A 26,597-nucleotide genomic window follows, 5' to 3' on the forward strand; every position below is an offset into this window, starting at 1 on the left:
CTGCATGGATTATAGGTTTCAGTTTATCTGTAAACAATATTAACTGTCCATGCCTCTCGGATGAGGGGGGCACTGAGAAGGCCACCAGCAGGGGGCAGCAGTCATGATGAGAAGGCATCACACTCTGTGCGGCCAGTCTGCAGCAGATAAACGCATCACGTGGTATAGCCGCTCGCTCCGCCGGCCGATGGAAAGCTCTCCACGAAGAAGCCAAGTAATGACACAGCGGACGCCAGCAGGTGGCGATATAACCCCGGCGCGTTCTCTATGGTAGGAGAATGGCTGATCACATGACCGGAACTGTCCGGGCTCGGTCCTCGGTGCTCGCTCCTGGTTCCCGGAGGCTAGGAGCCCCGGTACTCCTGGCTGCTATCCCTCTCCCACACCGCACTATGCGTCTCCCGGCTGCCCCCATCCACCTGATCGGCATGGAGAAGCGCCCACATATACCGTAGCCCCGTGCTGAGGCCGAGCCGGAGCTCGTCAGGTCCCTCCAGGTAACGGGCGTTGTACGGGAGGCCGCCCTAACGTCCTGTGCGGCTCCTCCGATGGACCGGAATTCGCTGCGGCCGGACGTGACGGAAGGTGAGTCCTGCTAATCCGGCACTCTGTACAGTATGTGTCACTACCAGGTTGTGGCCACACGGGGCGGCTTGTGCTGCGGATCCGCTGCAGATCACAGTCCATGGGCGGATGGGAATTGCGGTACCTGCAACTCAAGCGGCCCACAAGGATGCATTAGCGTCCGCAGGACAGTATTAGCATGCGGATGTGATGTGACATCCGCAGCTATTTAACTACCTGCGGGTGTCCAATGCATCCCCATGGGGCGCGGATCCGCGTGCGGGAAAAACGCTGCGGATTTTAAATCTTATTTTTACAGTGGACATGAGGCCTAAGGCACTGTCTTCCTCCCCACGGGCGGATACCACTGCGGGATTCAGCAGTGACAGTCATGTGTGCAAATAGACATTGGGTCTGACGTATGTCCACGGCAGATTCCAAGTGCGGCATCCTCCTGTGCCCACAAGCCATGGACACTTACCTGTCCGGATGCTGCGGATCTTCTCCGTCCCGGCTGGATCTTCTTTCTTCGGCACAGCAGATGCGTTCACAGACAGAGTGCTTTTACAAAAAAAAGGTTTAAATCTCCTGCTTCCCCTTGTATTTGCGGCTCGTCCGCAGTGTCAGCTGTGGGTGTGCCGCGGTTTGGACGGCTTTCACTGACTTCAATGAAAGCCACCTGTGCGGGAATCCGCAGAAAATGGAACATGCTGCATCTTTTTTTTTACCGCACATGTGATTCGCAAAACAAGAAAAATGACGCTTGCTGGTATTTAACCCCTTAGTGATGGCCCAATAGTGTTATTACGTCCTGCTGTTGCAGAACATGTATGGAGGGAGATAGCGGCGCTATCTCCCTCCATACAGTGTGGGCATCAGCTGTTTATTACAGCTGACACCCGCGGGCAATAGCAGAGATCGGCCGTACGTCCGATCGCGGCTATTAACCCTTTACATGCCGCTGTCAATTCTGGCAGTGGCATTTAACGGGGGTCCCGTGTGGCCCCCCTGCGGTGAGATCGGGGGAGCCGTGCAGGTGTCATGCAGCTGGGGGCCTTCTAAAAGGCCTCAGCAGACTGCCTATCAAGCCATCCCCGTGGGGTGGCTTGATAGACTGCCTGTCAAAAAGCATGTACAAGCGGCCACCAACAGGGCACTGAGTAAGAAACCGCTAGTTTGGCATTCGCTTGGTCTGTAGCTCACCTAAAAACCAAGCGACTCCTATTTACACGACCCGACAATCTGAGTGACGGGCAGCTTACTGTGGGCGGCCATTGTACTGGCCGCTCCACCTCCATTCACAGAGCGCCTGCTGCTTTGTAAAGGGATGAGTGATAGTTGCTGGGACCTCCGACGGCCGTCCTGTGGAGAGGGACTCGAAGTCCCTGGAATACCCCTTAATTGAGGAAATCCTTCCTCCTAGGCTGCGTTAATAAGCGCATCGTGACTCATAGGAGCTGAAAAATGGTGTTCGAGCCGCAATGGACTTCTCACATGATGGATCCAACTGACTTCTAATGCATCCGCCTCGTCGGCCAACATGTCCTCACATCACCCCTGATATCCTCAATTGTGACAGTCCAGGGTTTTTACAGTGACTTTTGCTATGAAATTTGCAAGTGTCTAACTATTGTTGTAACGTCTTATAGGCACTGATTTCATACGTATCCCAGTAGTCCTCTCTCTACCTAAAACTAAACCTCTCTAAAACTGACCTACTGGTATTTCCACCCTCCACTAACCGCCCTCATCCTGACATCTCCATCTCAGTGTGTGGCGCCACCATAACTCCTAGACAACATGCCCGCTGCCTTGGGGTCATATTCGACTCCGATCCCTCATTTACCCCCTACATCCAATCTCTCGCCCGAACATGTCAGCTGCATCGCAAGAATCCGCTCTTTTCTCACTGTGGACACGCTAAAACCGCTTACTGTTGCCCTCATCCACTCTCGGCTCGATTATTGCAACTCGTTGCTGATCGGCCTCCCCTGCACCAGACTCTACCCTCTCCAATCCATCCTGAATGCGGCAGCCAGGCTCATCTTCCTGTCCAGCCGCTACTCGGACGCCTCTGCCCTGTGCCAGTCACTGCACTGGCTGCCCGTTAAATACAGAATTCAATTAAAACTTGCTACCGTCATCCACAAAGCCCTCCACAGTGCAGCGCCCCCCTATATCGCCTCCCTCATCTCAATCCATCAACCAGCCCGGGCTCTCCGCTCTGCTAACGAAACCAGACTGTGCGCCCCTTTAATTCGAACTTCTGATTCCCGCCTCCAAGACTTCTCCAGAGCAGCACCGGTCCTCTGGAACACACTACCAAAGGCTACCCGAGCAATCCAGGACTCGCAGAACTTCAGGCGTGCTCTAAAAAAGCACCTCTTCAGGGAGGCATACCGCATTCCCTAAACAAACCCCTCTGTACTCCGCCTGATAACATGCTCCCTGACCTACCGACTGCAATCCCTGCTAGCCATCATAAACCGCTCCTGCAGTCATACTGCTTCTGCCGTCACATGTCTAAATGTCTGACCATTGTCTGTGTGTATAGAATCCCTCACTCTCCACCTCGCCATACAGTGCACATCTCCAGCCCCTTTACCCTCTGTATCCCCCCATTACTTGTAGTATGTAAGCTCGTTGGAGCAGGACCCTCACCCCTATTGTTTCCATCAATTGATTACTATGTAACCGTGGTTCTGTAATGTTTGTATTTTTTTTGTCTTTCTGTATTCCCCCGTCTATGTAAGCGCTGTGGAATATGTTGGCGCTATACAAATAAAGATTATTATTATTATTATATTGCGGCTTGGAGAGTGACCCTGCAGGAGGTGACGTCTCTGGGGGGACAGCAGGCTGTTAGTCCGCTCCTGGATTCCTCTTCCCAGGGAGTTGGCACCAGATCAGTCCCCCTTCCCTGTATGAGTGGTGCGTGGGATGTGCTGTGATTACAGGGCTGTAGGAGTTCCTGGAATGCACTTACTCCCCCGAATACTAATCCCTCTGGTTCTCTAACCTCAGAAGAATGTCAGGTTTGGCTCCCACCCAACCTGTCTGTAAGTTGTCCTGCTGACCACCTCAGCGCTGTACTTCTCCCCCATAAGCAGAGACAGATGATTTGCCTCTCTCTAGAATTTCTTTGCTGAAATCTCCATCCAAGGCTCCTTTTTGGGCACCATTGTAAGTAATGGGATCTGTGATATGGTGGCTCCAGCGTTGTTTCCTGTTGGATCTTCTAGAGGAGTTTCCCTGTTTTGGATCCTCTAAGAGCCACAATGGAGCGACACATTGCAGGACCGGGTGTAATCTTGTGTTGTGTCTGGCTGCTGAAGGGGGAATGTATGGCCAGATGTGGCCTCACTTGGTGATAACAGCTGATTGTTCCGGGTTAGCAGTTGCAGCTTCCTTCCAAGGTGCGGTTGGCTTTATGAGACAGGACTTTAGCTTATCCACTGTGTCACAGGCAATGCGAGTCATTGTGTAGAAGGCCACGGCAAGCTCTAATGTCCAAGTAGGACTTGATGAATTCTACGCAATGTGGAAAGGCAAACTTGCAAAATATGAAATACTCTAACCAGCAGTGGACTGGGACACTCTCCCCACGGGCACCCCACATTTTTCCCTACCCCCCCAAACGATGATTCCACCCTTCACACCCTGAACCCCCTTCATCTTCTTCCAGCGTACCACAATCCAAGGCTTTTCATTCTACATATTTTTTCAATATCCCACAGTCCGGGCCCTCCTCGGCGTCCACGGTCCCCTCAGTCCTCCTTCATCTTCTTTCAATCCCCCAGGATAATGTGTGGGGAACAGGTGATTGTAATGTATAAAAAGAGGAATTGGATACAAGGAATGGGGGCAGATTTATGAAACCGTTTACACCAGAAACTCTCATACAAAAATTGCAAATTATACCACATCATGTTTTACACTAAAATTTTCAACTTTTACGTTTTCCCATTACTTTTGATAAAAAGACGCGGGGCTTAGCGGGAGGGTACGAGGTTTAACCTAATTTACTCATTAAACTATAGTGGAAATCTACAGTAGCTCACTCGCCACTTTTAATAAATGCATCACATGATGCTAGAATAGCCATACAAAAGGCGGGTAGGTAACGACTCATTATGAGACTGCTACTTACTGTAAGGAGAGAATCCATCGTGTCATTGTGAACAGTCAGGCCAAGTATCAACTCGTCCTCCTATGAAAGACACTGACAGGTGGAACGTGGAGGGGAAACATTTGTACCATTCTGTGAAAGTTGTTTATGTATTCCACTTCTACAACACGGTCTGTAGCTCCAGTATGATAGTTAGGAGGGCGTAAGTTACAACGTATCTAATCTTTATACCACACTGTAAATTCGACCATATCTAATAAGTCAAACTGTTTTTCACTCTAGCTACAGATAAATATTCTACTTATTAAAGCCGCCTGCAGACGGCCGGGTCGGATCCTGCTGCGAGAATTCTTGCAGCGGGATGCGGACCCATGCCGCTGCAGAGACCTGCGGCTCCTGGTGTCTTCCGTCATGTTCTATTGTACCGTGTATTGCATGCAGGCAGCCCTATTTCTCAATGGGTGTGGTTGGCGCACAGTATGTACACATTTGCAATGTGTATGTATGGAGTTTTTGTAAGCGTTCTGCTAGGAACATGAGGAGAAAGGTTAAAAGGAGGGTGAAAAAAAAAGCCAGTGCATAACAGCATGCGTAAAATACGCTGTTCATGTGCAGGCATACACATGTAAAAACACAAAATATGTTGTTTCCTTTGCCAGTAAAACGCAATTTTCACAGTATTACCGTACCATTGTGTGAGCTTGGCCACCGTGGAGTAAGGGCTCGCACATAGCAGTGCTGGGGGCTCTATTCAGAACCCTTGTTGCTGGATTCCATGAAGAAAAAAAACAAAACGGGACACAATAGTACAGGATGCTGCGCTATCTTGTAACTGCTAGAAGCCCATCTGAAAACCAAACAGACTCCATTTCAGGGCTGGCACCCACTGGCGATATTTTCTTTCTTGCGCTGTGAGAGCATGTGAAAACCAGGATATCGCCAGTCTTTTCAATGGGGCCAGCAGCAGCAGCGCTAGCCCCATTGAAAAGATTTGGAGAATACCACGGACTTCTGCCACAGCTGTGACAGCTGTGGCAGAAGTGCAGCATGCTATCCCATTGCTTTCAATAGGATGGGCGCTGCTGCCAGTCCTATTGAAAGCAGTGGTTTGTAGCAAACCCTGCAGTATGATTTTCGGGGAAGGGCTTGAAATATAAGCCTTACCCTGAAAAGCATCAATAAGTGGTAAAATAAAAAATTACTCACCTCTCCGCCGTTCACACGCGTCCTCCGGCTGGCTCCCCGACACTGCTGTCCAGCACTTTCAGCAGGCGGGGATTTAAAAATCCCCGCCTCCTGTAAGGGCTGTGCTGATTGGCTGAGTGCTCAGCCAAGAGCAGCTAGTGCATAGCTATTGGCTGAGCGCTCAACCAAGAGCAGCTAGCGCTATGCTATTCATTCATGAATAGCTAAGATAGTGCTATTCATGAATGAATGAATAGCAAAGCACCATCTGTAATTGGCTGAGTGCTCAGCCAATAGCTAAGCACTAGCTGCTATTGGCTGAGCGCTCAGCCAATCAGCACAGCCCTTTCAGGAGGTGGGGATTTTTAAATCCCTGCTTGCTGAAAGTGCTGGACAGCAGTGTCGGGGAGCCAGCCGGAGGACGAGTGTGAACGGCGGAGAGGTGAGTAATTTTTTTACATTTTTTTACCACTTATTGATGCTTTTTAGGGAAGGGCTTATATTTCAAGCCCTTCCCCGAAAATCATACTGCAGGGTTTGCTACAAACCACTGCTTTCAATGGGACCAGCAGCAGCGCCGATCCCATTGAAAGCAATGGGATAGCATGCTGCACTTCTGCCACAGCTGTCACAGCTGTGGCAGAAGTCCGCGGTATTCTCCATATCTTTTCAATGGGGCTAGCGCTGCTGCCGCTGGCCCCATTGAGAAGACTTGCGATATCCCGGCGTGATCCCGTTTTTTTTCTCGCACTACGCTACGAGAGTTTTCACTTACACTCGCAGCGCAGTGGAGAAAAAAACGCCAGTGTCGTGTAAACCCCCCCCCCCCCCCCCCCTCAGTCACCAATGTTAGCAACTTTGTAAATACTTTAGCACTTCTTGTTGTGACGGTTCTCCAGCTGGGACTAACCTGGTATTTCTCATGCCTGACAGCAGATAGAAACTGCTGGCTGTTTTCAAGAACAACAGGGAGTACTTTGACAGTAGCAATGTACAGTATATGGAATACCACAAAACAGGGAAGTGTTAATTATATTGCCTAAGTGAAACAAACGTAACTTGATTAGACTTCTGAAGCATAACGTAAAGTAATGTTAGATGTATAAATATAATTAAATGAGTCGTCCGGGTAAGATGACCCATTTTCACATTCTGGTTAAGTAGAGGAAGGAGGAACGCTACAGAAGCATGTTGTGGCTGGGTAAGTGATGGCTGATTTGCTGCTTCCCCTGGAAATGGCTGACTGAAGTGGGGTCCCGGCAGGAGGCCCATCCAAACCCCTCACCCCCTAATATAACTCGTCATGATGCCTCTTTAGTGAATTGTAATTTCTGTTGCTCTGCACCTATGTTAGAGCAGAGTAATGGAAATCAATAGCACAGGTGTGATGTGAACTGAGCCCAAGTATTTTGAGCAGCCAGTCTCTTCAGTAACCAGTTAGTTACCCATATTCAGTGACGTGGTGTTGATGTCTTTCTCAGATACGCCCGTCCTACTGGCAGAACTACGCCCCGCTCGGGAACCGCTGTATGATTGGAAGTCAAGCTGTGAGACGTGGAGTGTTGAATTCTCGCCCGATGGCTCCTGGTTTGCCTGGTCTCAAGGACATGGCACCGTTAAGCTTATCCCTTGGCCATTGGAAGTGGAAGAACTGTAAGTGTTAGGTGAATTGGGTTAATCGTTCCCCAGACTATGGAAGCTAGAAGGGTGGTGGGCAACCACTAGTCTGACAACACTCTAATTTATATTTTCATTGTTAGGCCACCATCATGCAGACCCAAAGGTCAGTACTACAAGGACTCTGAAGCGAAAAGAAAAGGAAGCCTGAAGGAAAAAATACTAGACTGTGGTCAGATAGTATGGAGCCTGGCATTTGGTTCTTCATCGGCACCAGCTGGATGGAAGCTATGGCCTCTTTCCAGGCAGCAAGATGCCAAATCTAGTGACACTTGGCTTCTTTTGGCAACTGGACTTAATGACGGACACATCAAAGTATGGGAGGTACACACAGGTAAAAGACACTCAATGGTCTGCTTGCCTGAAGAAAAATGCAAGATTCTCCACCACTAAATGAACACTTTGTATATTGACATTCATTTACTTAGATGATGCGGTGATTGAAGCAAATGCAAATATTGAGGAAGAGGCAGAGTGTGAGTGACAATCGGCCCCGTCTTCTGTGTACGAGTGTAAAAAGCTCCACTGCAGCCAATAGCAGCAGCCATAAGAGTTATATACGGCAAAATGTAAAGGTTTGCTTACACTAATAAACAATAAAGATATCCCCTTTACTCCTGCTCTGATCATTCAGTCTGAAGTGCTGCTAAAGTTAGTATGTAGAACGGATCAGCTCTTTGAAGCATCAGGTTATATCCTGCCCATTGACCTCTTTAGAGAGGAGAAAGCACAGCAGAGAGCTACATAGAGATGATGCTGTTTGGCTCACTGCTTAGTAATGCTGTATAATGTTCTACATGCTGCTGTTCGTTTTGAGTGTGTGTGTTACAAAGAGATAGGGGAGCAGGTTCTCCTCTGCTCTGTGCCATCTATGGGAGACCTCATAGCAGCTAGTCTTCATCTTCCAGCTCAGGGAAGACTGAGAATTAGAGATTCAGCCTGCAGAGGGGAAAACTGGTTATTTTCATATACTGGTCATATAAGCGCCATAATAGTAGTATTTATACACATGACAACTTATTCTAACAAAGGACAAGTATACTTTTAACCTCTTGGATGCATGGCCATGTATTTTTTTCCCTCCCCAATTACAGAAAATCAGATTTTTTTTTCCCATCTGCATAGCCATATGAGGGCTTGTTTGCAGGAAGAGTTTTTCAGTGTTGACATTTAAAGGGAATTAATAATAAAAAATAAATTAAAAAAGCTGGTACGACATACATTTTATTAATCTGTTTTTATTTTCTAATTGTAGTTTTTTTTTATTTTATTGTCCAAATAACTATGGGTATGGCCATCGTACCTGAACTGCATTTAACAAGATTTAAACAGAACTCGTGGGCCATTCACACAAAGGACAGGAGGGGACTCAGTGACGTCTATGAGAGACTGCTCTAGGCATGCTCTGTAGCCTGTGCAGAGATGCTGTGACCATCACCCATTGTGAATGGTGGATCCAGTGTTACTATATACAGCTGTTGACTTGTCTGTGATGATAATGAGATGACTGTTAAAATGTTTTCTCTACAGAACCAGAAGTCTTGGACTTATTAGGCTTAGTGGTCAACGTGAAAACTGCAGGATATTAGGTTTATTTTTTAAAACAATAAATTGTGGCATCAATAATAATTAAAAACAAAGAAAAAATGAGTTTAACATAAAAACTTGAATTATAAAACCGGTCATTTTCTGATTGTCATTGTTTGTTCCCCATAGGGAACTTGTGATTGTTGGATAACGTCTAAGAAACTGCAATACTTCAGTAATGTAGTATATTGTACATTTGTAGAAATCCTATTAAAGACTAATAGGCAAAACTGTGTGACAGCCCTGGGGACCTTCTCAATGCCGCAGGCCACCATAGCAGCTGAACAGCTTGTTGTGACTTCGTAGCAGGGCTGCCCCTTTCCTTTGTCAGCTCATTTAAATGCTGCTGTCATTATTGACAGGTGTTGGCTGTCAACGATAAGACCTCTGCCTCGTATGGAGCGGTCTCACCTCCTGAGCCTGCTCCATACAAACTTTGCGCACACCTGACCTGCATGTACATTGGTTAATTTAGGTGTGTACGCATATGAGATTGAGAGGTAGCAGTTACTGCAAAGCGCTGGAGTGTGACGGAGTCTAGAGACCCCTTCCTTTTGGAATGTGGGGACAAAAAACAAGAATGAAAAGGCACAAAAAGGCCAGGCTGTAAGTGGTTAACAGTCCATACTTGACCCTAGCTACTGTCCATTTCAGGTTTGTGGTGTTCACTAGGCCTTAGTAACTCTGCATATACACTGATGTAACGACCATGCTTCATCCAATGACTTCAGTGACACAACAGCTTAGAAGAATAAATGACCAGCAAATCCCTACAATTAGATGGGAAATATGAGATCTATTATCTGCAGAATCCGCGTACCTGGGCTGACACCGGTCTTATTTAATTCCAGGTCGTCTTCTCTTCAACTTATCGGGACACCAGGATGTTGTACGAGATATGAGCTTTACAAAAAACTGCAGCTTGACCCTTGTTACAGCGTCCCGAGACAAAACGCTAAGGATCTGGGACTTGAAAAAAGATGGTAAGTTTGTTTAAATCTACTGCCCCCCCTATACTGCGCACACAATGACAGTCTGTCACCATTTAGTCCCACTATAGAAATTATCTATCAATGCCATTACCTGCTGCTGGAGAGAGAAACGCACAATATTGTAAACCTGTAATGATCTGCTGCAATAGAGTTGTCACTTTATAACAAACACTCCGGGTGAATCTGATATACTGTGTGCTCGGTGCAGACCCCCCGGGGACGAGCATGAATTGGGGATTCCATCTTTGGTTGAATTCCCTTGTCATGCACTGTCATGCATTACACATCATAGTGTTTTGCCTGAAGTGTCCCTTTAATTGTGGCCATTCTGCACAGGTAATCACACCTGCACGTCAGTTGGAGTCACACCGTAATTGTTTGTAGTTCAGGGTGTGTGAATTACTGAAATAGCTTTGCATCCGCAGTCATGCTTTCAGGAAAGTACACACCCTGGTTGTCAGGTGGAATTTGAACTGCCACAAGGTGAAATGCTCTGTTGTGCCATGTATCTTTATATATGATAGGGCATAGATGGGCACAGTGTAACTATCCTATCATTAGTCCTGTTCTACACAGATACCTGATACAGGTGTAATACACAGCTAGAACTGTTAACGCACGGCATTTTAATGACTGGCCAAGACTTATTTTTTGGAAGTGCTATAGATATTTAAAAACTGTCCCTTAACCCCTTAATGCTATAAGGCATACATTTACATTCTGCAGTGTTGGGGTATGTATGAAGGGAAATCGTATGGCGATCTCCCATCATACACTGCGGGTGCCGGCTGTTTCTTACAGCCAGCACCCGGGGGCAACAGCTTTGATCAGCTGCGCAGCTGATCAAAGCTGTTAACCCTTTAAACGCCGCTGTTAATTCTGACAATGTTCAGGGGTCAAAGAAGATGGACGCTGTTCATATTTTCCGATCAAACGTTCCAGTTCGTCCCAAAGATGTTCCGTAGGGCCAGGTCAATCTAATTGTGGAACATATCCTCAAACCAATGTAAAACAGTGTTGGATGTGTGACAAGGCGGGTTGTATTGCTGACTATTTCCAGAGTATTGCCAGCAGCACATTGTCTAGAATGTCAGGGTACACCTCTGTGTTCATGGTTCTTGCCACTACAGCTAATGGTATGAGACCATGCCACGTAAAACCTCCCCACACCATAGTAGAACCTCTGTTGTACTGATCTGTTGGCATAACACACTCAGACAAAAGGCGTCCCCCAGACTCTTCCATGCCCAGGTATGCCCATCTGATTTGAAGATGGAGCAGTGTGATTTGTCGCTCCATAGAACGTTCTTCCATTGCTCACCTGTCCAATGACATTGGCTACCATTGTAGCCTACAGTATATAACAAAATGGTTCCATCACTTCCATTCTTCATACATAATATTTTGGGTCCTAGGACAGCTCAATGCTGTTTTCTTAGTGAACTACCAGATAGGCCATTTCAGTGTACATGACATTTGTAAACTTTGCTTCATTGCAGAGTTATCAGCACATGACGTTATGGGCCTAAATCACCACTGCAGGGGATCAGTATATATCTAATCTATTCACAGACTGAAATCCTAAACTAAAATATAACCTTTATTTAATTTTATTATAAAATCCTACAAGGAAAGGCGAAGGCTTCATAAAAGAAAACTGAATATGTGTTCAGATGATGTATTTACTTATCCGTTTCTTCTCAAGCAGTCACACAGGTATAGTAGTGGTGGCCTGCTATAGTTGTCACAGTAGTGATATTCTGGTAACTGTGATCCTTGTTGTCCCATTTAGTATCAGACAATATGGAAGGAATCCATATCGATTCCGTTATACATCAAGCTCTCGTCTGTCAGGCTCAACGCGTTTCCTCGCTTACGCGATTCATCAGGAGCAAAAGTATCATACAGATAGAAACCGATAATTGTCAAGGATCGTACACTCAATTATTTATGCCCAATTGCAGCATAAATTTAAATTAAGCGGATTGAGTGTATAGAAATAAATTACAAGCGTTTCGTACTTCCTCAATAAAATTTGAGTGAATTCCGCTATGTAATGTAGAAATCATCTGATCATCCATACAATTGATGAAATGCAAATGGGATACACATCCGCAGGCAATCTTTCATCAGTTGGATATGTAAGCTTCACTTTTCCTTGTAGGATTTTATAATAAAATTAAATAAAGGTTATATTTTATTTTAGGATTCATGACGTTATGGGCCTGAAGCTGCTCTGTTCCAATGACAACACTTCAGGTCTGTGCTCTAGCCTTAGTTACTCTGATTAGAGACAAGAGTGCGGCTTCAAGTCCCAAGCCACATACATGTACCCAGGCTTGCCTAGTAGCACTCGTGTTGGTATACACGTGGTATAGCTGCTGAGTTGTACCTGGAAAATCTATATTATAATGAAACCTTTTAGCAGCACAATGCCATTTTAAAGCTCATTTACACTTAACGATTATCCCTCAAAATTCGTTCAAACGAGCGATAATCGTTACATGTAAACGCTGCCATCGTGCACTTTTCATCTGAGCGATGATTTTAAGGTGAACTTCATCGTTCAGCAGCCGCAGAGATACTTTATCTCTCAACAGACTGCATGCTGTGTTCTCCTTAAGCCGGAGATTACATTGTATTCTGCCGGAGGTGGCAACAAGGTAAAGGAAACAGGATCTCTGTGATGTACCAGATGATGGTTTGTTGCTATGTAATGGCTCATGTGACAGATGAAGCAAAAACTCATAAGGGTGAGGCCCGCGCTGTGGTTTTGTAGCACCAATAGTCTTGATATTTATAAAACTGCAGCAAAACAGTGATAGACCCTCACACGCTGACTTCCCTAAGGCCTCGTTCAGATGACTGTAACATGCCTAACATTAGCAAGGCACTGTCCTTACCCCTGGTCTAATGACCCCAATTAATTGCATCAGAGATTTTCATGATGCTGTTCGTTCAAACCGTAAGACCCGCAGTAAGCCAGCGGCTTGTGGCCATTATACAGGCAATAAGATGTGGTGCGTTGGGATCGACTGGATGAGGGCTAAAGAGCAGCACTGGCTGTAGTAGGGAACGGCTTTTACTGTAGCTTTCTGACTACTGCAAACCACTTTCTCTCCCAGGTAAGCTGATCCAGGTGCTCTCTGGACACGTCCAATGGGTTTACTGCTGTTCCATCTCCCCAGACTGCAGCATGCTGTGTTCTGCTGCAGGAGAAAACGTGGTAAGAAGACCTCATCTCTGAGGAAGGTTTACCAGTGCAGCCACAGGGACTTGCTCTGCTATGCTGTATGTTTGGTCATTGTCTCACTGCTAGTAGACTGTTGGGGCCCTTTCACAAGGGCATATGCGAGCTGCAGTGTAGATTCTTGGGTGCAACTGTCAGTGGACAGGGTGTCCGTGTGCTGTCCGATACCTGTGGGCAGTGGATGCTGCATGTCTGATTCTAATCCGTGATATGGACCAGAATTGCACACACTCCATGTTAAAAGGCTGCTGTGTGAATAGCCTAATTGGCTATAAAGAGTCAGTGTGCTGTCCGTGAAATACACAGATGGGAGATACGCTCATGTGAAGTGGCCCTTAGAAACCAGGCATGAGCTCTGATATGTCTGAAGCACTAAAAAATAGGTTGTGTGTGAACACACCCCAAGAACTAATAATACTAGAAGTTTACCATAATGGAACTCTTAATGCAGGTGCGGTGTGATGGCTCACCAGTATATACCCCCTGTGCAACAAGGGGCACACCTAGCCTACAGGCGACTCGCACCCAGCCCACTCTTACCAACACAAGTATTTGTGGAAAATAAATGACATAAGACAACTCTGGCCATATGTATGGTGTAGAAGAAAGGGTCAAATTTAACAGGGACTCCTAAGCATGTGTCCAATGCTCGTTTGTTAGGATCTGACTTTCCAGGCCTTTTAGTTATTACAGATAGTCCCCCTACTTGCAGACATTCACGTTACAAACTTTGCTAGATACGAACAAGCCTGTCTGTAAGTATAATGTAATGCCATAGCATTACATCATACTGTACAGCAATCGGACAGGCATTCTATCAAGTCATGCCATAGGCACAGCTTGATAGGCACTCTGCATAGGCAGGCCTGGGGCCTTTCTTATCACGGGAGGCCGTATGGGACCCCCCAAACGTCAGGTACAGGCTGTTTCTTACAGCCTGCACCAGCTCCAATAAGCCGCGCTGCTCATCGGAGCTGGTAACTCTTTAAATACTGCTGTATTGAAAGCAGTATTTGAGAGTTAACAGCTCTGATGAGCGGCGCGGCTTATCGGAGTTGGCACAGGCTGTAAGAAACAGCCTGTACCCGACGTTGTATGGATCTACCCGCGATCTCCCTCCACACAAGCATTTGTTCGGACATATGAACAAAATGCACTTATTAACAGCTTCCCGGAATGGAACCTGTTCATAAGAAAGGGACTAACTGTAATTAGTAGCAAGATACCCGTAATACTGTTAGCTAAATAAAAGATAGTTCAGTATGTATCTTCTGAGTAGACATGTTATGACATAAGTCATCTTCGCCCTTATTTAGGTGCTGCTGTGGAGCATGCGCTCATTCCTCCTCATCCAGAAGCTAGAGGGTCATCAGAGCAGTGTGGTGTCCTGTGACTTCTCTCCGGACTCTGCTCTCTTGGTCACAGCGTCGTATGACACTACTTTGATCTTGTGGGACCCTTACACTGGGGAGAAGTTACGACAGATCCTGTGAGTAGCTGCTTGTTTTATAGACCTTCACGTTCTGCAATTTGATAGGGAATTGTTTAATTCTGCATCTGAAATGTCAAAATGTAGTCCGGGGGAAGTGGGGTCCAAACACTGAGACCTCCACTATAGATAAAATGAAAGGGCGGTGGCTGGCTTTCTTACTGTGCATCATCCACTGCAGCAGCGTCACTCCGGAGTTAAGCTGATTGGAAGCAAAGGCCTACAAAGCTCAGGAGAATGCTGCATCCCATTTCTTTTAGCCATTCTCGTCCTGTCTAATAAGTATCTGTCCAGGCTGACAGCACTGCCACCAGATGAGCATGTAGCTAATAACTGTGTTCTGCAAACAGTAAGGTCCTGTTCACATAATCTTATGCGTTTAAGGCTGCCTGTCCACAGGCGATATGTCACGCGGCGATAATCTGGCCACGGGTAACGCAATGAACGCTTCTCATAGGCTAACTATGGAAAGCGCATTCCCGACGTCCATGAGCGGAGAATCCTAGTGATTCTCTGCTCGCAGGATTACAATCGCGTCATGCTGCAATTTGCTGCGATTCTCTGTGGTGAGCCTATTTATTAGATAGGCTCATCGCTAAGACCTGTCCGTGCTTACCCCTCCTCCCCCGCGGCGGAATATCGCTAGTGATGTTCCGTCACAGACGTGGACAGGTCGCCATAGTTGGAGTTACATGTCAGAAGACTATGTATTCCACTCTCATTGTGAAACAAAGGAAATCAACTTTGAGTGGTAAACCTGGGTGAATGGAATATATGTGTCGTATAGAGAAGGCACTTATCCCAAATGTAGGTTCCCATCATGATGTAGACAGAGCCGAAGTAACTGTGCTATAAACGGGAACGCTTAGCTGAGATTCTGCTCTGTAGTTCATTCTGGAAGATGCAGTTTTCTGTTATAGACTTCTGGAAAGTACGGAGTATAAAAACGACCTCTTCCACAATGCTTCCCGGCAGATTACTGCAGGGCCAAATGGAGAGCAAGCAGGAAACCCAGACGTTTGGATAAACTGTAAAGTGCCATATTTTACATGTGCTTGGCATGTTACATGTACATTAGCCCATATAGTCATATGAATTCATTGTCGAAGAAATCAAGGACCTAGAAGATGCTATCAGAATAGAAAGAAACTTTATATCTATGATTGTAACATTGTTATAAGTGATTACTAGCTTGGATACAAGATGTGATACGGCTGTGCATGGAGGCTCTAGTACCCTGTTGTACCGCCTCTAGCTTGGATACAAGATGTGATAGGGGCGGGCATGGAGGCTCTAGTACCCTGTTGTACTGTCTCTAGCTTGGATGCAAGATGTGATAGGGGCAGGCATGGAGGCTCTAGTACCCTGTTGTACTGTCTCTAGCGTGGATGCAAGATGTGATAGGGGCAGGCATGGAGGCTCCAGTACCCTGTTGTACCCCCTCTAGCTTGGATACAAGATGTGATAGGGGCGGGCATGGAGGCTCTAGTACCCTGTTGTACAGCCTCTAGCTTGGATACAAGATGTGATAGGGGCGGGCATGGAGGCTTTAGTACCCTGTTGTACCGCCTCTAGCTTGGATACGAGATGTGATATGGGTGGGCATGGAGGCTCTAGTACCCTGTTGTACAGTCTCTAGCTTGGATACGAGATGTGATACGGCGGGCATGGTGGCTCTAATCCCCTGTTGTACCGCCTCTAGCTTAGATACAAGATGTGATATGAGCAGGCATGAAGGCTCTAGTACCCTGTTGTACTGTCTCTAGTTTGGATACAAGATGATACAGAAGAGCTTGGAGGCTCTAGTACCTTGTACCACCTCTAGCTTTGATACAAGATGATACGGACGGACATGGAGGCTCTAGTACCCTGTTGTACCGCCTCTAGCTTGGATACAAGATGTGATATGGGCAGGCATGGAGACATACCAGTTCAATATGGCATCCTGCGGCATATCTGTCTACATTTCTTGTAAACCTTCAAAGTTGGGGTCCCAGGCTTGTTCTAGTGGTGACAAATCTCATGACTGGGCAGGCCACGTAAGTGTGACAATGTGGAGGCATCCCTGTGACCCAGCCCCCCCCCCTCCTTGCTGTGTGCCACTGAGCATTATCCTGCTGGAAAATGCCTCTTGAAAGCCGCCATGAGAGGAGCACATGTGGCTGCAGGATGTCCTGAACATATCGCTGGGCTGTCATTGTCCCTTGTACCACTACTAGGGGGACCGACTGTCGTATGCCTCCTGACTATCACACCAGCAGTAGGGGCAGTGTGCTCCACAGCAAAGGCAGGATTGATAGTTCTGCAAACATGAACATGGCTGTGATCCATGCCCAAACTAAACCTGCATTTGTCACTGCAGGCACCAGTTTCATCGTTCATGGCAACACTGCAAAGGGATGTGACAATGGGTGTTAAAGGCAGTACGTATAATGGGCGTCTTGAAACCAAATGTCCATCAGTCAAGCTCCTGGAATTGGTTTCCGACAGACAGAGGCCTGTAATGATGGCGGAAAACGAAGCAGAGCTGCTTATGCTTGTCGGATGCCTCCTAGCAGTCTGGTCACAACGGCCCTGGTGACAAGTAATTCGTTGATACGACCATCCAGCTTCTCGCATTCCAATAATACGCCCCCCTCTCAAACTCTGTTAGCTGGATGAACTCTCTTCTGTTGCGTCATAGAGGCGTCTAGTGGGCAACAAGCTCTACACAAGCAGAAAAAGAGGTCACTACACGCAAGGAGCCACTGAGAGCTTTTTTGTAGGCCAGGGAGGGAACCACTTTTAGGCCTCATGTCCACGGGGAAAATCAGATCCGCTGCAGATTCTACATGTAGAATCCGTAGCGGGTCCCTCCTGCCCCGCGGACATGAGCGCTGAAAATAGCAATTTAAAAGCATTTACCTTTCCGTAGCGGGCGGCGAAGCTCTGCTCTTCCTCACGGCCGGATCTTCATTTTCGGCCGGCGGATGAATTCCTGACGCCGGCGGCACGTCGCCGGCACGTCGTCGACGTGCCGCGCGCATGCGCCGGGCACATCCGCCGAGCCGAAGCAAGGGAGATGCGGCCGTGAGGAAGAGAAGAGCTTCGCGGTCCGCTGCGGGTGAGTAAATGCTTTAAATTCCTATTTTAGGTCTCCCGCGGATCCGGACGGCTTCCATAGGCTTCAATAGAAGCCCGCGGGAGCCGTCCCTGCGGGAGACCCGCATGAAAATGGAGCATGGTCCAGATTTTTTTAAATCACTTTTATTGACGATCCGCGGGTATTTATCTACCCGCGGGTGGTCAATGCATCCCTACGGGGTGCGGATCCGCGCGCGGGAGATCCGCTGCGGATTTTAAATCTGATTTTGCCCGTGGACATGAGCCCTAAGGGTCTCGGGCGGCAAGACCGTTCATCTAATCACCCCACAACTCTAATCATTTGCATATCTGCCTGAGATGAAACTGCATGCCATTTTTTTTTTTTTTTGCAGCAAAATGACAACTCCTTGTAGGAGCTTGATTTTTCTTCCTTTCTGACCGTGTGTGAATATAAAAATATTTATGAATATCAAAAAGTGTATATTTTGTGACCATAAAATCCAAGTAGTTTTAGCCTGAATATCGCTGTTCTGAAATGTAAATGTAATCTATAGAAGTAACTTGTGTATCTTTCCATCAGCCATGCCCCACTGTCTCCTGAGGTGGACTACAGTAGTGCAGAGCCGCAGCTTAACTCCTTGAGATCTGTCTGCTTTTCACCAGAAGGCCTGCACCTTGCCAGCTTAGCAGATGACAGGTGAGTGCAGGCACTGCTTCGAACACCTCCCGGGTGAAGCAAGAGCTAGTTCACTAGTACAGAACTGCCAGGTCTCTTCTCCCAAGTATGGCTTACCACACATTTCCTGCACATAATGTGGAAGGACAAACCTTTTGTTCAATTGTTAAAGGAAAATTCCAGTGATCACACAAAAGTGAGTGATTTATCACTGTGTCTAAATGGGCCTTAAGTCCCTTTCACCCATCCATGCTGGTTGATGGGATACTAGTGTTGACATGGCTAAGATAATGTTGACTTATGCATAGAATAGGTCATTAATAGTTGATCAGCTGGGGCCCACCGCTTGGGATTCCAGCCGCACAGCTAATCGGACGCCCGCGGTCATAGCCGCTACGACCGCTGGGTAGTGATGATGTGTGATCATACCCTTAGCTAGAACACACTGGGGCACATCTATTCGTTGTAACACTAATTTATATCTGAAAAATACACTGAATTGTTTTATGTGATTATCTCTCTAATATGGCTACTATGACATTTAAAAAATTGTTCTTAAAATGATCATTTTCCTTCAGGTTTTTGCGGGTATGGTCCATAGAATTAAAAGAACCCCTGACTGCTGCTCCAGTTACCAATGGTCTATGCTGTACCTTCTCTCCACAGGGAGGAATTCTTGCAACAGGGTAAGAGTGGAGATGTAGCGTGTACAATATTTTGGTATGCTAATTTGTAATCTCCCACAGGATACAGCCAGCTATAATCTGGCGAATCCCCCCCCTCCCTTTTTTAACACGGTGCCGTCTATTTATGGCACTGGCAAGATGTACTTCTCCTACAGCATTGTAGATGTCTGAGGGGATGGCACTGGCTTGTGCTACCCACAGCTGGTGTCCTCTGTTAAATACTGTGCTGCAGTGACTGGGATTGCTGTTAACCCTAATCTTGTCTGTTTAACCTCTCAGATGCTGAGGTTGTTACTGACCATGGCACCTAAGTGGTTTTACAGAAGGAGAAAGCTTCTGTAAACCCATCGGCATCCTACAATCAAATTGTGCAACTGGTGACCTAACAAAGGCCTCCAGGTCCGGACAGGTGAGAATTATGTGTTTTCTGGCGTCCAGTCTGCGGGCCGGGTGGAATGCGCTGCCTTATTCTGCATGGGGAAGCTGTCCCGGGCCATGGACATGAGGCCTTTAGACTGTACAATTTTAGTGCAGCAATTTGATTGTATCTTTAATGGTGTGATCCCAGCTGTGCATTCAGTATAAAATCACGCTGTAGGGAGAGTCCAGATGGGGGTGGATTTGCTGCAGAATTTCTGTGCAGACCCTCCGAATGTGAATTCCGAGGCATTTACAGTAGCAGCAAAGTGGATGAGATTTTGAAAATCACATCCACAAGCTGCAGAAATAATCCACAGAAAACCTGTGCAAAAAGTGACATGCGGTGTGGAATTAATTTCTGCAGCATGTCAATTTTATCATTGTTTCTGCTGCTAAATTCACCTGTTAATGAGGGGGGGGGGGTGAATTCTGCACAGAAGTACCCATTTTGGTACGGGTTTTGAAGTAGACTTTCTGTTGCTGATCTGCAGTGGAAAACCTACTTTGAAAATTCCATTGTAAATCAGCCCCCGTGTCAATCTAGCCTTAAGGGAGCATTTACATGGGTGAGTGCAATATCTGTCCAAAATCTGACTGATATTGCGTTTGCATACCTGTGGGTTTATACAAGTGCAATGCACTTTGAGAGAAAATTGCATCACTGCACTTGTGATTTTTCACAAAAAAAAATACGTGTGAAAAATCACCTATTCTTCATTATGGGAGAGAAAGTGTCTGTGTCTGTGTGCCTGTGTGTGTGTCTGTGTGTGTGCCTGTGTGTGTGTCTGTGTGTGTGTCTGTGTGTGTCTGTGTGTGTCTGTCTGTGTCTGTCTGTGAGTCTGTGTCTGTGAGTCTGTGTCTGTGAGTCTGTGTCTGTGAGTCTGTGTCTGTGAGTCTGTGTCTGTGTCTGTGAGTCTGTGTCTGTGAGTCTGTGTCTGTGAGTCTGTGTCTGTGAGTCTGTGTCTGTGAGTCTGTGAGTCTGTGTCTGTGAGTCTGTGTCTGTGAGTCTGTGTGTCTGTGTCTGTGAGTCTGTGTCTGTGAGTCTGTGTCTGTGAGTCTGTGTCTGTGTGTCTGTGTCTGTGAGTCTGTGTCTGTGTGTCTGTGTCTGTGAGTCTGTGTCTGTGTGTCTGTGTCTGTGAGTCTGTGTGTGTGTGTGTGTGTCTGTCTGTGTCTGTCTGTGTCTGTCTGTGTCTGTGTGTGTCTGTCTGTGAGTCTGTCTGTGAGTCTGTGTCTGAGTCTGTGTCTGTGAGTCTGTGTCTGTGAGTCTGTGTCTGTGAGTCTGTGTCTGTGTGTGTCTGTCTGTCTGTCTGTGTCTGTCTGTCTGTCTGTGTGTGTCTGTCTGTCTGTGTGTGTCTGTCTGTCTGTGTGTGTGTCTGTCTGTGTGTGTGTCTGTCTGTCTGTCTGTCTGTCTGTGTGTGTGTCTGTGTCTGTGTGTGTCTCTGTGTGTGTCTCTGTGTGTGTCTCTGTGTGTGTGTGTCTCTGTGTGTCTGTGTGTCTGTCTGTGTCTGTCTGTGTGTCTGTCTGTGTCTGTCTGTGTCTGTCTGTGTCTGTCTGTGTCTGTCTGTGTCTGTCTGTGTCTGTCTGTGTCTGTCTGTGTCTGTCTGTGTCTGTCTGTGTCTGTCTGTGTCTGTCTGTGTCTGTCTGTGTCTGTCTGTGTGTGTCTGTGTGTGTCTGTGTGTGTCTGTGTGTGTCTGTGTGTGTCTGTGTGTGTCTGTGTGTGTCTGTGTGTGTCTGTGTGTGTCTGTGTGTGTCTGTGTGTGTCTGTGTGTGTCTGTGTGTGTCTGTGTGTGTCTGTGTGTGTCTGTGTGTGTCTGTGTGTGTCTGTGTGTGTCTGTGTGTGTCTGTGTGTGTGTCTGTGTGTGTGTCTGTGTGTGTGTCTGTGTGTGTCTGTGTGTGTCTGTGTGTGTCTGTGTGTGTCTGTGTGTGTGTGTCTGTGTGTGTGTGTCTGTGTGTGTGTGTGTCTGTGTGTGTGTGTGTCTGTGTGTCTGTGTGTGTGTGTGTCTGTGTGTGTGTGTGTCTGTGTGTGTGTGTGTCTGTGTGTGTGTGTCTGTGTGTGTGTGTCTGTGTGTGTGTGTCTGTGTGTGTGTGTGTGTGTGTGTGTGTGTGTCTGTGAGTGTGTGTGTGTCTGTGAGTGTGTGTGTGTCTGTGAGTGTGTGTGTGTCTGTGAGTGTGTGTGTGTCTGTGAGTGTGTGTGTGTCTGTGAGTGTGTGTGTGTCTGTGAGTGTGTGTGTGTCTGTGAGTGTGTGTGTGTCTGTGAGTGTGTGTGTGTCTGTGAGTGTGTGTGTGTCTGTGAGTGTGTGTGTCAGTGTCAGTCAATAGGGAAGATTGGGCAATTAAACAGAATTGCCGAAAAATAGGACATGCTGCAATTTTTCTCTTGCAATTTGAGATAAGGAAAAAGAAAAGAAAGTCAGAAACACAGAAATGGGTATCTGTTTTCAATTGTTGCAGTTTTAAAAAGTACATAGCTTACAAACATACTTATGTCACATTCTTCTGTGTTCTAGAAACCGAGATGGGCACGTACAGTTCTGGACATCTCCTCGAATTCTGCCTTCCCTGCGTCACTTGTGCCGTATGACACTGCGGCGCTTTCTAACCACCTATCAGGTCCTTGCATTACCAATTCCTGGGAAAATGAAAGATTTTCTAATTTACAGGACTAATTATTAGACACCTGATCTGAGAAATGCTGATCCTGAAGCAGACCTCATTCTAGATCTCTGCATCCTTACACTGAAGCTGCATAAACCTCATTCCTACAATATCTGAAGGGACCACAGTGCTGTATAGTCACAAGCCTATAGCATATGAGATTCAATGTATGATTGTAGCCCTTTTCTGGTAATTTCAGTGAACACCAGAAATGCTAAAGGGCCAAAATAATATTACACTTTAAGATAGTGCTGACTTTTAACATGTGCTTGCATTTATCTTAAGAACAACTTTACCACCAATCCCATGAATATTTACAACTCCTGCATTTTCTACATTGGAATTTATGCCTGATTCTATTTGATTTCAGTGACTTTACACAAAATAAAAAAAACTAATCTTATAACCAAACCAAAGTCCTAAAAGTAAGTAAATGTTATGGTTTCAACTTTCTAATCAGTAAATTATTTTGTATGGCATTGTACTAATGATTTAGGCCAAATGCACACGACTGATACAGATTTTCTCATGTGGATTTACGTGGCAGAAGAACTGTAGTTATAAATAAAAAGTGGCTGCGCTTGATCGTGGATTTTCACATGTAGAAAAAAATGCACGCTCCTACTTCCTGGTTCTTTATAGCAACTTGAGAAGTATCCATCTACAACATTGCAGTACATCCGCAGTGTCATTGCAGAAATCGCATCCATAGAGATCTATTGTGCTCTCACGTGCAATCCGTGCTAAACTAGGACATGCCGTGATTTTTTTTTCACGTGCGTGAAATTCTGGAATATACAATTTCACCTGTCTGTATTGACCTGTGAAAACTAATTGACTTCTATTGCTGCGTGCAACAGCTGAAAATCTACCAGTGTGCATTAGCATTAAGGCTGCTTTCACATTTTGCACCAAAATCCGCATGTCTGTCCTGAATTACAGCTGTTTTCATGATTTGCAATTCTGTCACAAATCCATGTGTTAAGCTATGCAGATTCTGTCAGTGAAATATTCCACCATGTGTAGCTGCTCCCTTAGGGCCCTTTCACAGGGACGGAATATGAATGCAGCATAACCTACTGCTAAAGAGTTCCTCAACAAACTCCGCAGGGCCAACTGCCGATTTAGATGGGGAATTCCGCATCAAAATGACTTGTGCAGAAAATTACACCCCCTGTGTAAGGTTCCCCGACGGAAAAAGAAATTAGGTTTCTGAGCCACAGCTGGAATTCAAAAGCTACAGGAAAAACTTGGGAAACTCCTTTCTCTTCTGACTTGGGCTCAAAGAAACTGCATCTGTTAAAACACCTGTGCGCGAAAGGGACCTTTTACACGGGACTTAACAGGCGACACAATGTACCCCAACCAGTGGTAAATCCCACAGGCTACCTGTAGATTTGGTGTGGGATTTTGCACCTGTGGCGTAATTCCGTCCTGTGCGAACGGTCCCTAAGGGTAGGTTCACATGTAACGGAAAATCCTCACCAGATTCCACTCTTTCGATAGGAAAAGTCAGCTGCAGATGTGCATCAAATGGGAAATGTGCAAACACAACCTTAGGGGTTTTCCAGAAAGACCCAATTAGACAACGATTATCGCTCAAGCGACTTTTGTGCAATAATCGTTGTCATTTACAGTGCAAGATGATCGCTCAAGATGAGCGATCACCTTGCGCTGCCAGCGGAGGATGCAGAAGACAAGCAGGGTGTCCCTACTTGTCTTCTGCATCCAGCTGTTCCCCCACTCCGAGTGCCCGGCTATTATACAGCCGAGCGCTGGGAGCAGAGGATGCGGAAGACAAGCGGGGTGTCCCTGCTTGTCCTCTGCATCCAGATATTTTCTGCACGGAGTGCCCGGCTGTTATACAGCCACGCGCTCCGTGCCAGGTATGGAGAACAGAGCTGGACAGCTCTGTTAATACCCAGCCTGTGAGCAGGAGCATGCTGAAAGACAATGATGAGCGACGGCATAACGAAAACTGCACGATGTAAGTGCAGTTAGACAACTATTATCGCTCAAAAGACGGCTTTTGAGCAGTAATCATTGTATCTAAATGGGCCTGAATTCTGCTGAAGCACTAACTATTATCGCTCAAAAGACGGCTTTTGAGCAGTAATCGTTGTCTAAATGGGCCTGAATTCTGCTGAAGCACTTTACCTTTTAACAAAATGTAGACTTTTTTTTTCCCCTGTAGCTTTATATTGGGCTCTGTTCAAAATAAAGTTGCTTCCATTAGGGAAAAACAAAAACAACTAACCAATAAATCTGTGAGAGAGGGGGAAAAAATGATTTCCAGCAGGGTTGTGAAGTGTCTTACCAGCTGGAGCTTGGCAGATTGTAACATCTGGATCAATCCTAACTGCCTTGGACACTAAAAAACTAGAAATAAAAGCTTTTGATTCTTCTTTAACCTGTGTAACCCAAAAGATCTAGGGGGAGGAGGGAGAGAGAAACATGTCTCACAAAGATGGCTCTTGTCTCTATGGGCATCATAGAAGTTGGTGTCCCAAGAGCAGGACGCACCTTCCATGAGCGGCTTCTGTTTTGGTTCACAAGTGTATGGTGGCTGTGTAATTCTGTTGCTTGATTCCATTTATAAACAGGACAAAATAGTGCAGCATGCTGCTTTATTACATCCTGTAAAAAGCCGGAAGCCCAGTCAGAAATCGAATGGACCCCATTATAGTCAATGCTTGATAAAAGACCTTCAAGGTCCAAACGTCACAGCTGCAGCCTTCTTATGGAGGAAGAAAGTTCTACAATTTTTAAAATACAAGTAAGTCCTGGAGTGCTGATTTCATCACAAATCAAGGGATTGCCTATTATAGTGAATGGGGTCCATTTGGCCAGAGGGTGCCACTTTCCTGCTCACCCATCACAGCAGGAAAACAATCCGCAGATGCTGATGTGAACTTAGATGACATTAGCACTGCTCTTGCCTGCTGTAGATAACTGATAGAGTGTTAATCAGTTGTGCTTAATGCCTATCAGTTCTCTAGAAGTATTGGCTGGATCTAGGAGAGAAAAAAAACAATGTACTTTTCTTTTGGAATAGTCTGGTATGCACATTACATGATTAACCATTCCTGTACCCACCAATGTGATGATTTTGTAGCTTGTATTTTGCACTATAAAGATGGAGATCTCTATTGTTTGGTACATTGTGGTGGTTTTTTCCTCATCAAAGATTTGTGCCCAAATAAGCCTCTGATCTGTATGTAGCACATGATTAATTCACGCATAGCACAGCTATACTGCTTTTTTGTGGCTGAGAAAAATGTATCTTCATGTCTTATGGAGAAGCCTGTGGGGAAAAAAATCCTTTTTTTTTTTTGTGTGGCTCTTAATCTGTTAATTATCAATCCCTAATTGAAAGAACACGCCTGTTCTTCGTGCACGCAGCAGTATTTGGTGTCCAGGCCCCTGCCAGTAGTCGTGAGGACTCCTGATGTCATTCAGTCTTTTACAAGAGAGTTCCCCAACCTTTTGTGCCTCATGAGCTACATCTCATTTTTACTAGTGAGCAGAAGCCATATACAATTAAGACAATTTCATGCAAAACATGAGCATAGTAAATTATAAAATATGAAATCCAGGTATACCATCCAGTATGGCACTGTTCAGGGCATAAACTGTCTGCACTATGTCAGTATTGTCTTGTGCCCAGGGCAAATAGTTATAAAGGTACATTTACGCACACAGATCACTCAAAATTCATCAGAAACAGACCGTTTTTAATCATTTTGCATTAGCTACGAATGGACTAATCAGCCCATTAGAAGCTAAGTAGCTTCATTTGCATGTATTTAGAGAACAGCAGGTGGTCTGTTCTCTAAATACATTGTTATTGTTCTCCAGCAGGACAGCTCCTGAAAGAATGTTATCAGCGCTGCCCACGGAGAACTCAGCATGCCGTTCCTCTTATCAGTCCTGACGCATTTTAAGCTGAGCTGAACTCAGCGATGAATGATAAGTGCACGATAAGCGCACATTTACACACAACGATTAACGCTCAAAAGATGGCTTTTGAGCAATAATCGTTCTATGTAAAAGGGCCTTAACAGAGGCCACACAACTGCTTTAATGAGTCTAATTTAGAGTGTAAACCTCAGTCCAGACACTAAAAATGCACCAATTAATTATGCTGGCTATCACTTGCCCAGATGGCCATCTTTATGCTCTTCATTACAGGCTAAGGGAGTT

The 26,597-nt window shown here is 46.0% G+C and overlaps 2 protein-coding genes across 3 annotated transcripts in view; both read left to right on the plus strand.

Moving 5' to 3' along the window:
- Positions 1-26,597, plus strand: part of LOC136627809 (uncharacterized) — an 884,798-nt gene that overhangs the window by 821,116 nt on the left and 37,085 nt on the right. The gene's annotated exons all lie outside the window — the stretch shown is intronic.
- On the plus strand, positions 267-25,543 carry WSB2 (WD repeat and SOCS box containing 2). 2 transcript variants are annotated; one of them, XM_066603209.1, is made up of 9 exons: positions 267-585; positions 7,360-7,531; positions 7,639-7,889; positions 9,994-10,125; positions 13,260-13,357; positions 14,701-14,873; positions 18,538-18,654; positions 19,212-19,319; positions 22,247-25,543. In XM_066603209.1, the coding sequence occupies exons 1-9, from the start codon at positions 549-551 to the stop codon at positions 22,410-22,412; spliced, it is 1,254 nt and encodes a 417-aa protein (XP_066459306.1). In that variant the 5' UTR covers positions 267-548; the 3' UTR covers positions 22,413-25,543. The 2 variants fall into 2 exon arrangements, with proteins under 2 accessions (XP_066459306.1, XP_066459305.1); XM_066603208.1 differs by having other exon boundaries at positions 268-585; positions 13,260-13,360.

Source organism: Eleutherodactylus coqui, chromosome 5 (assembly GCF_035609145.1).
Source record: "Eleutherodactylus coqui strain aEleCoq1 chromosome 5, aEleCoq1.hap1, whole genome shotgun sequence".
NCBI lineage: Eukaryota > Metazoa > Chordata > Amphibia > Anura > Eleutherodactylidae > Eleutherodactylus > Eleutherodactylus coqui.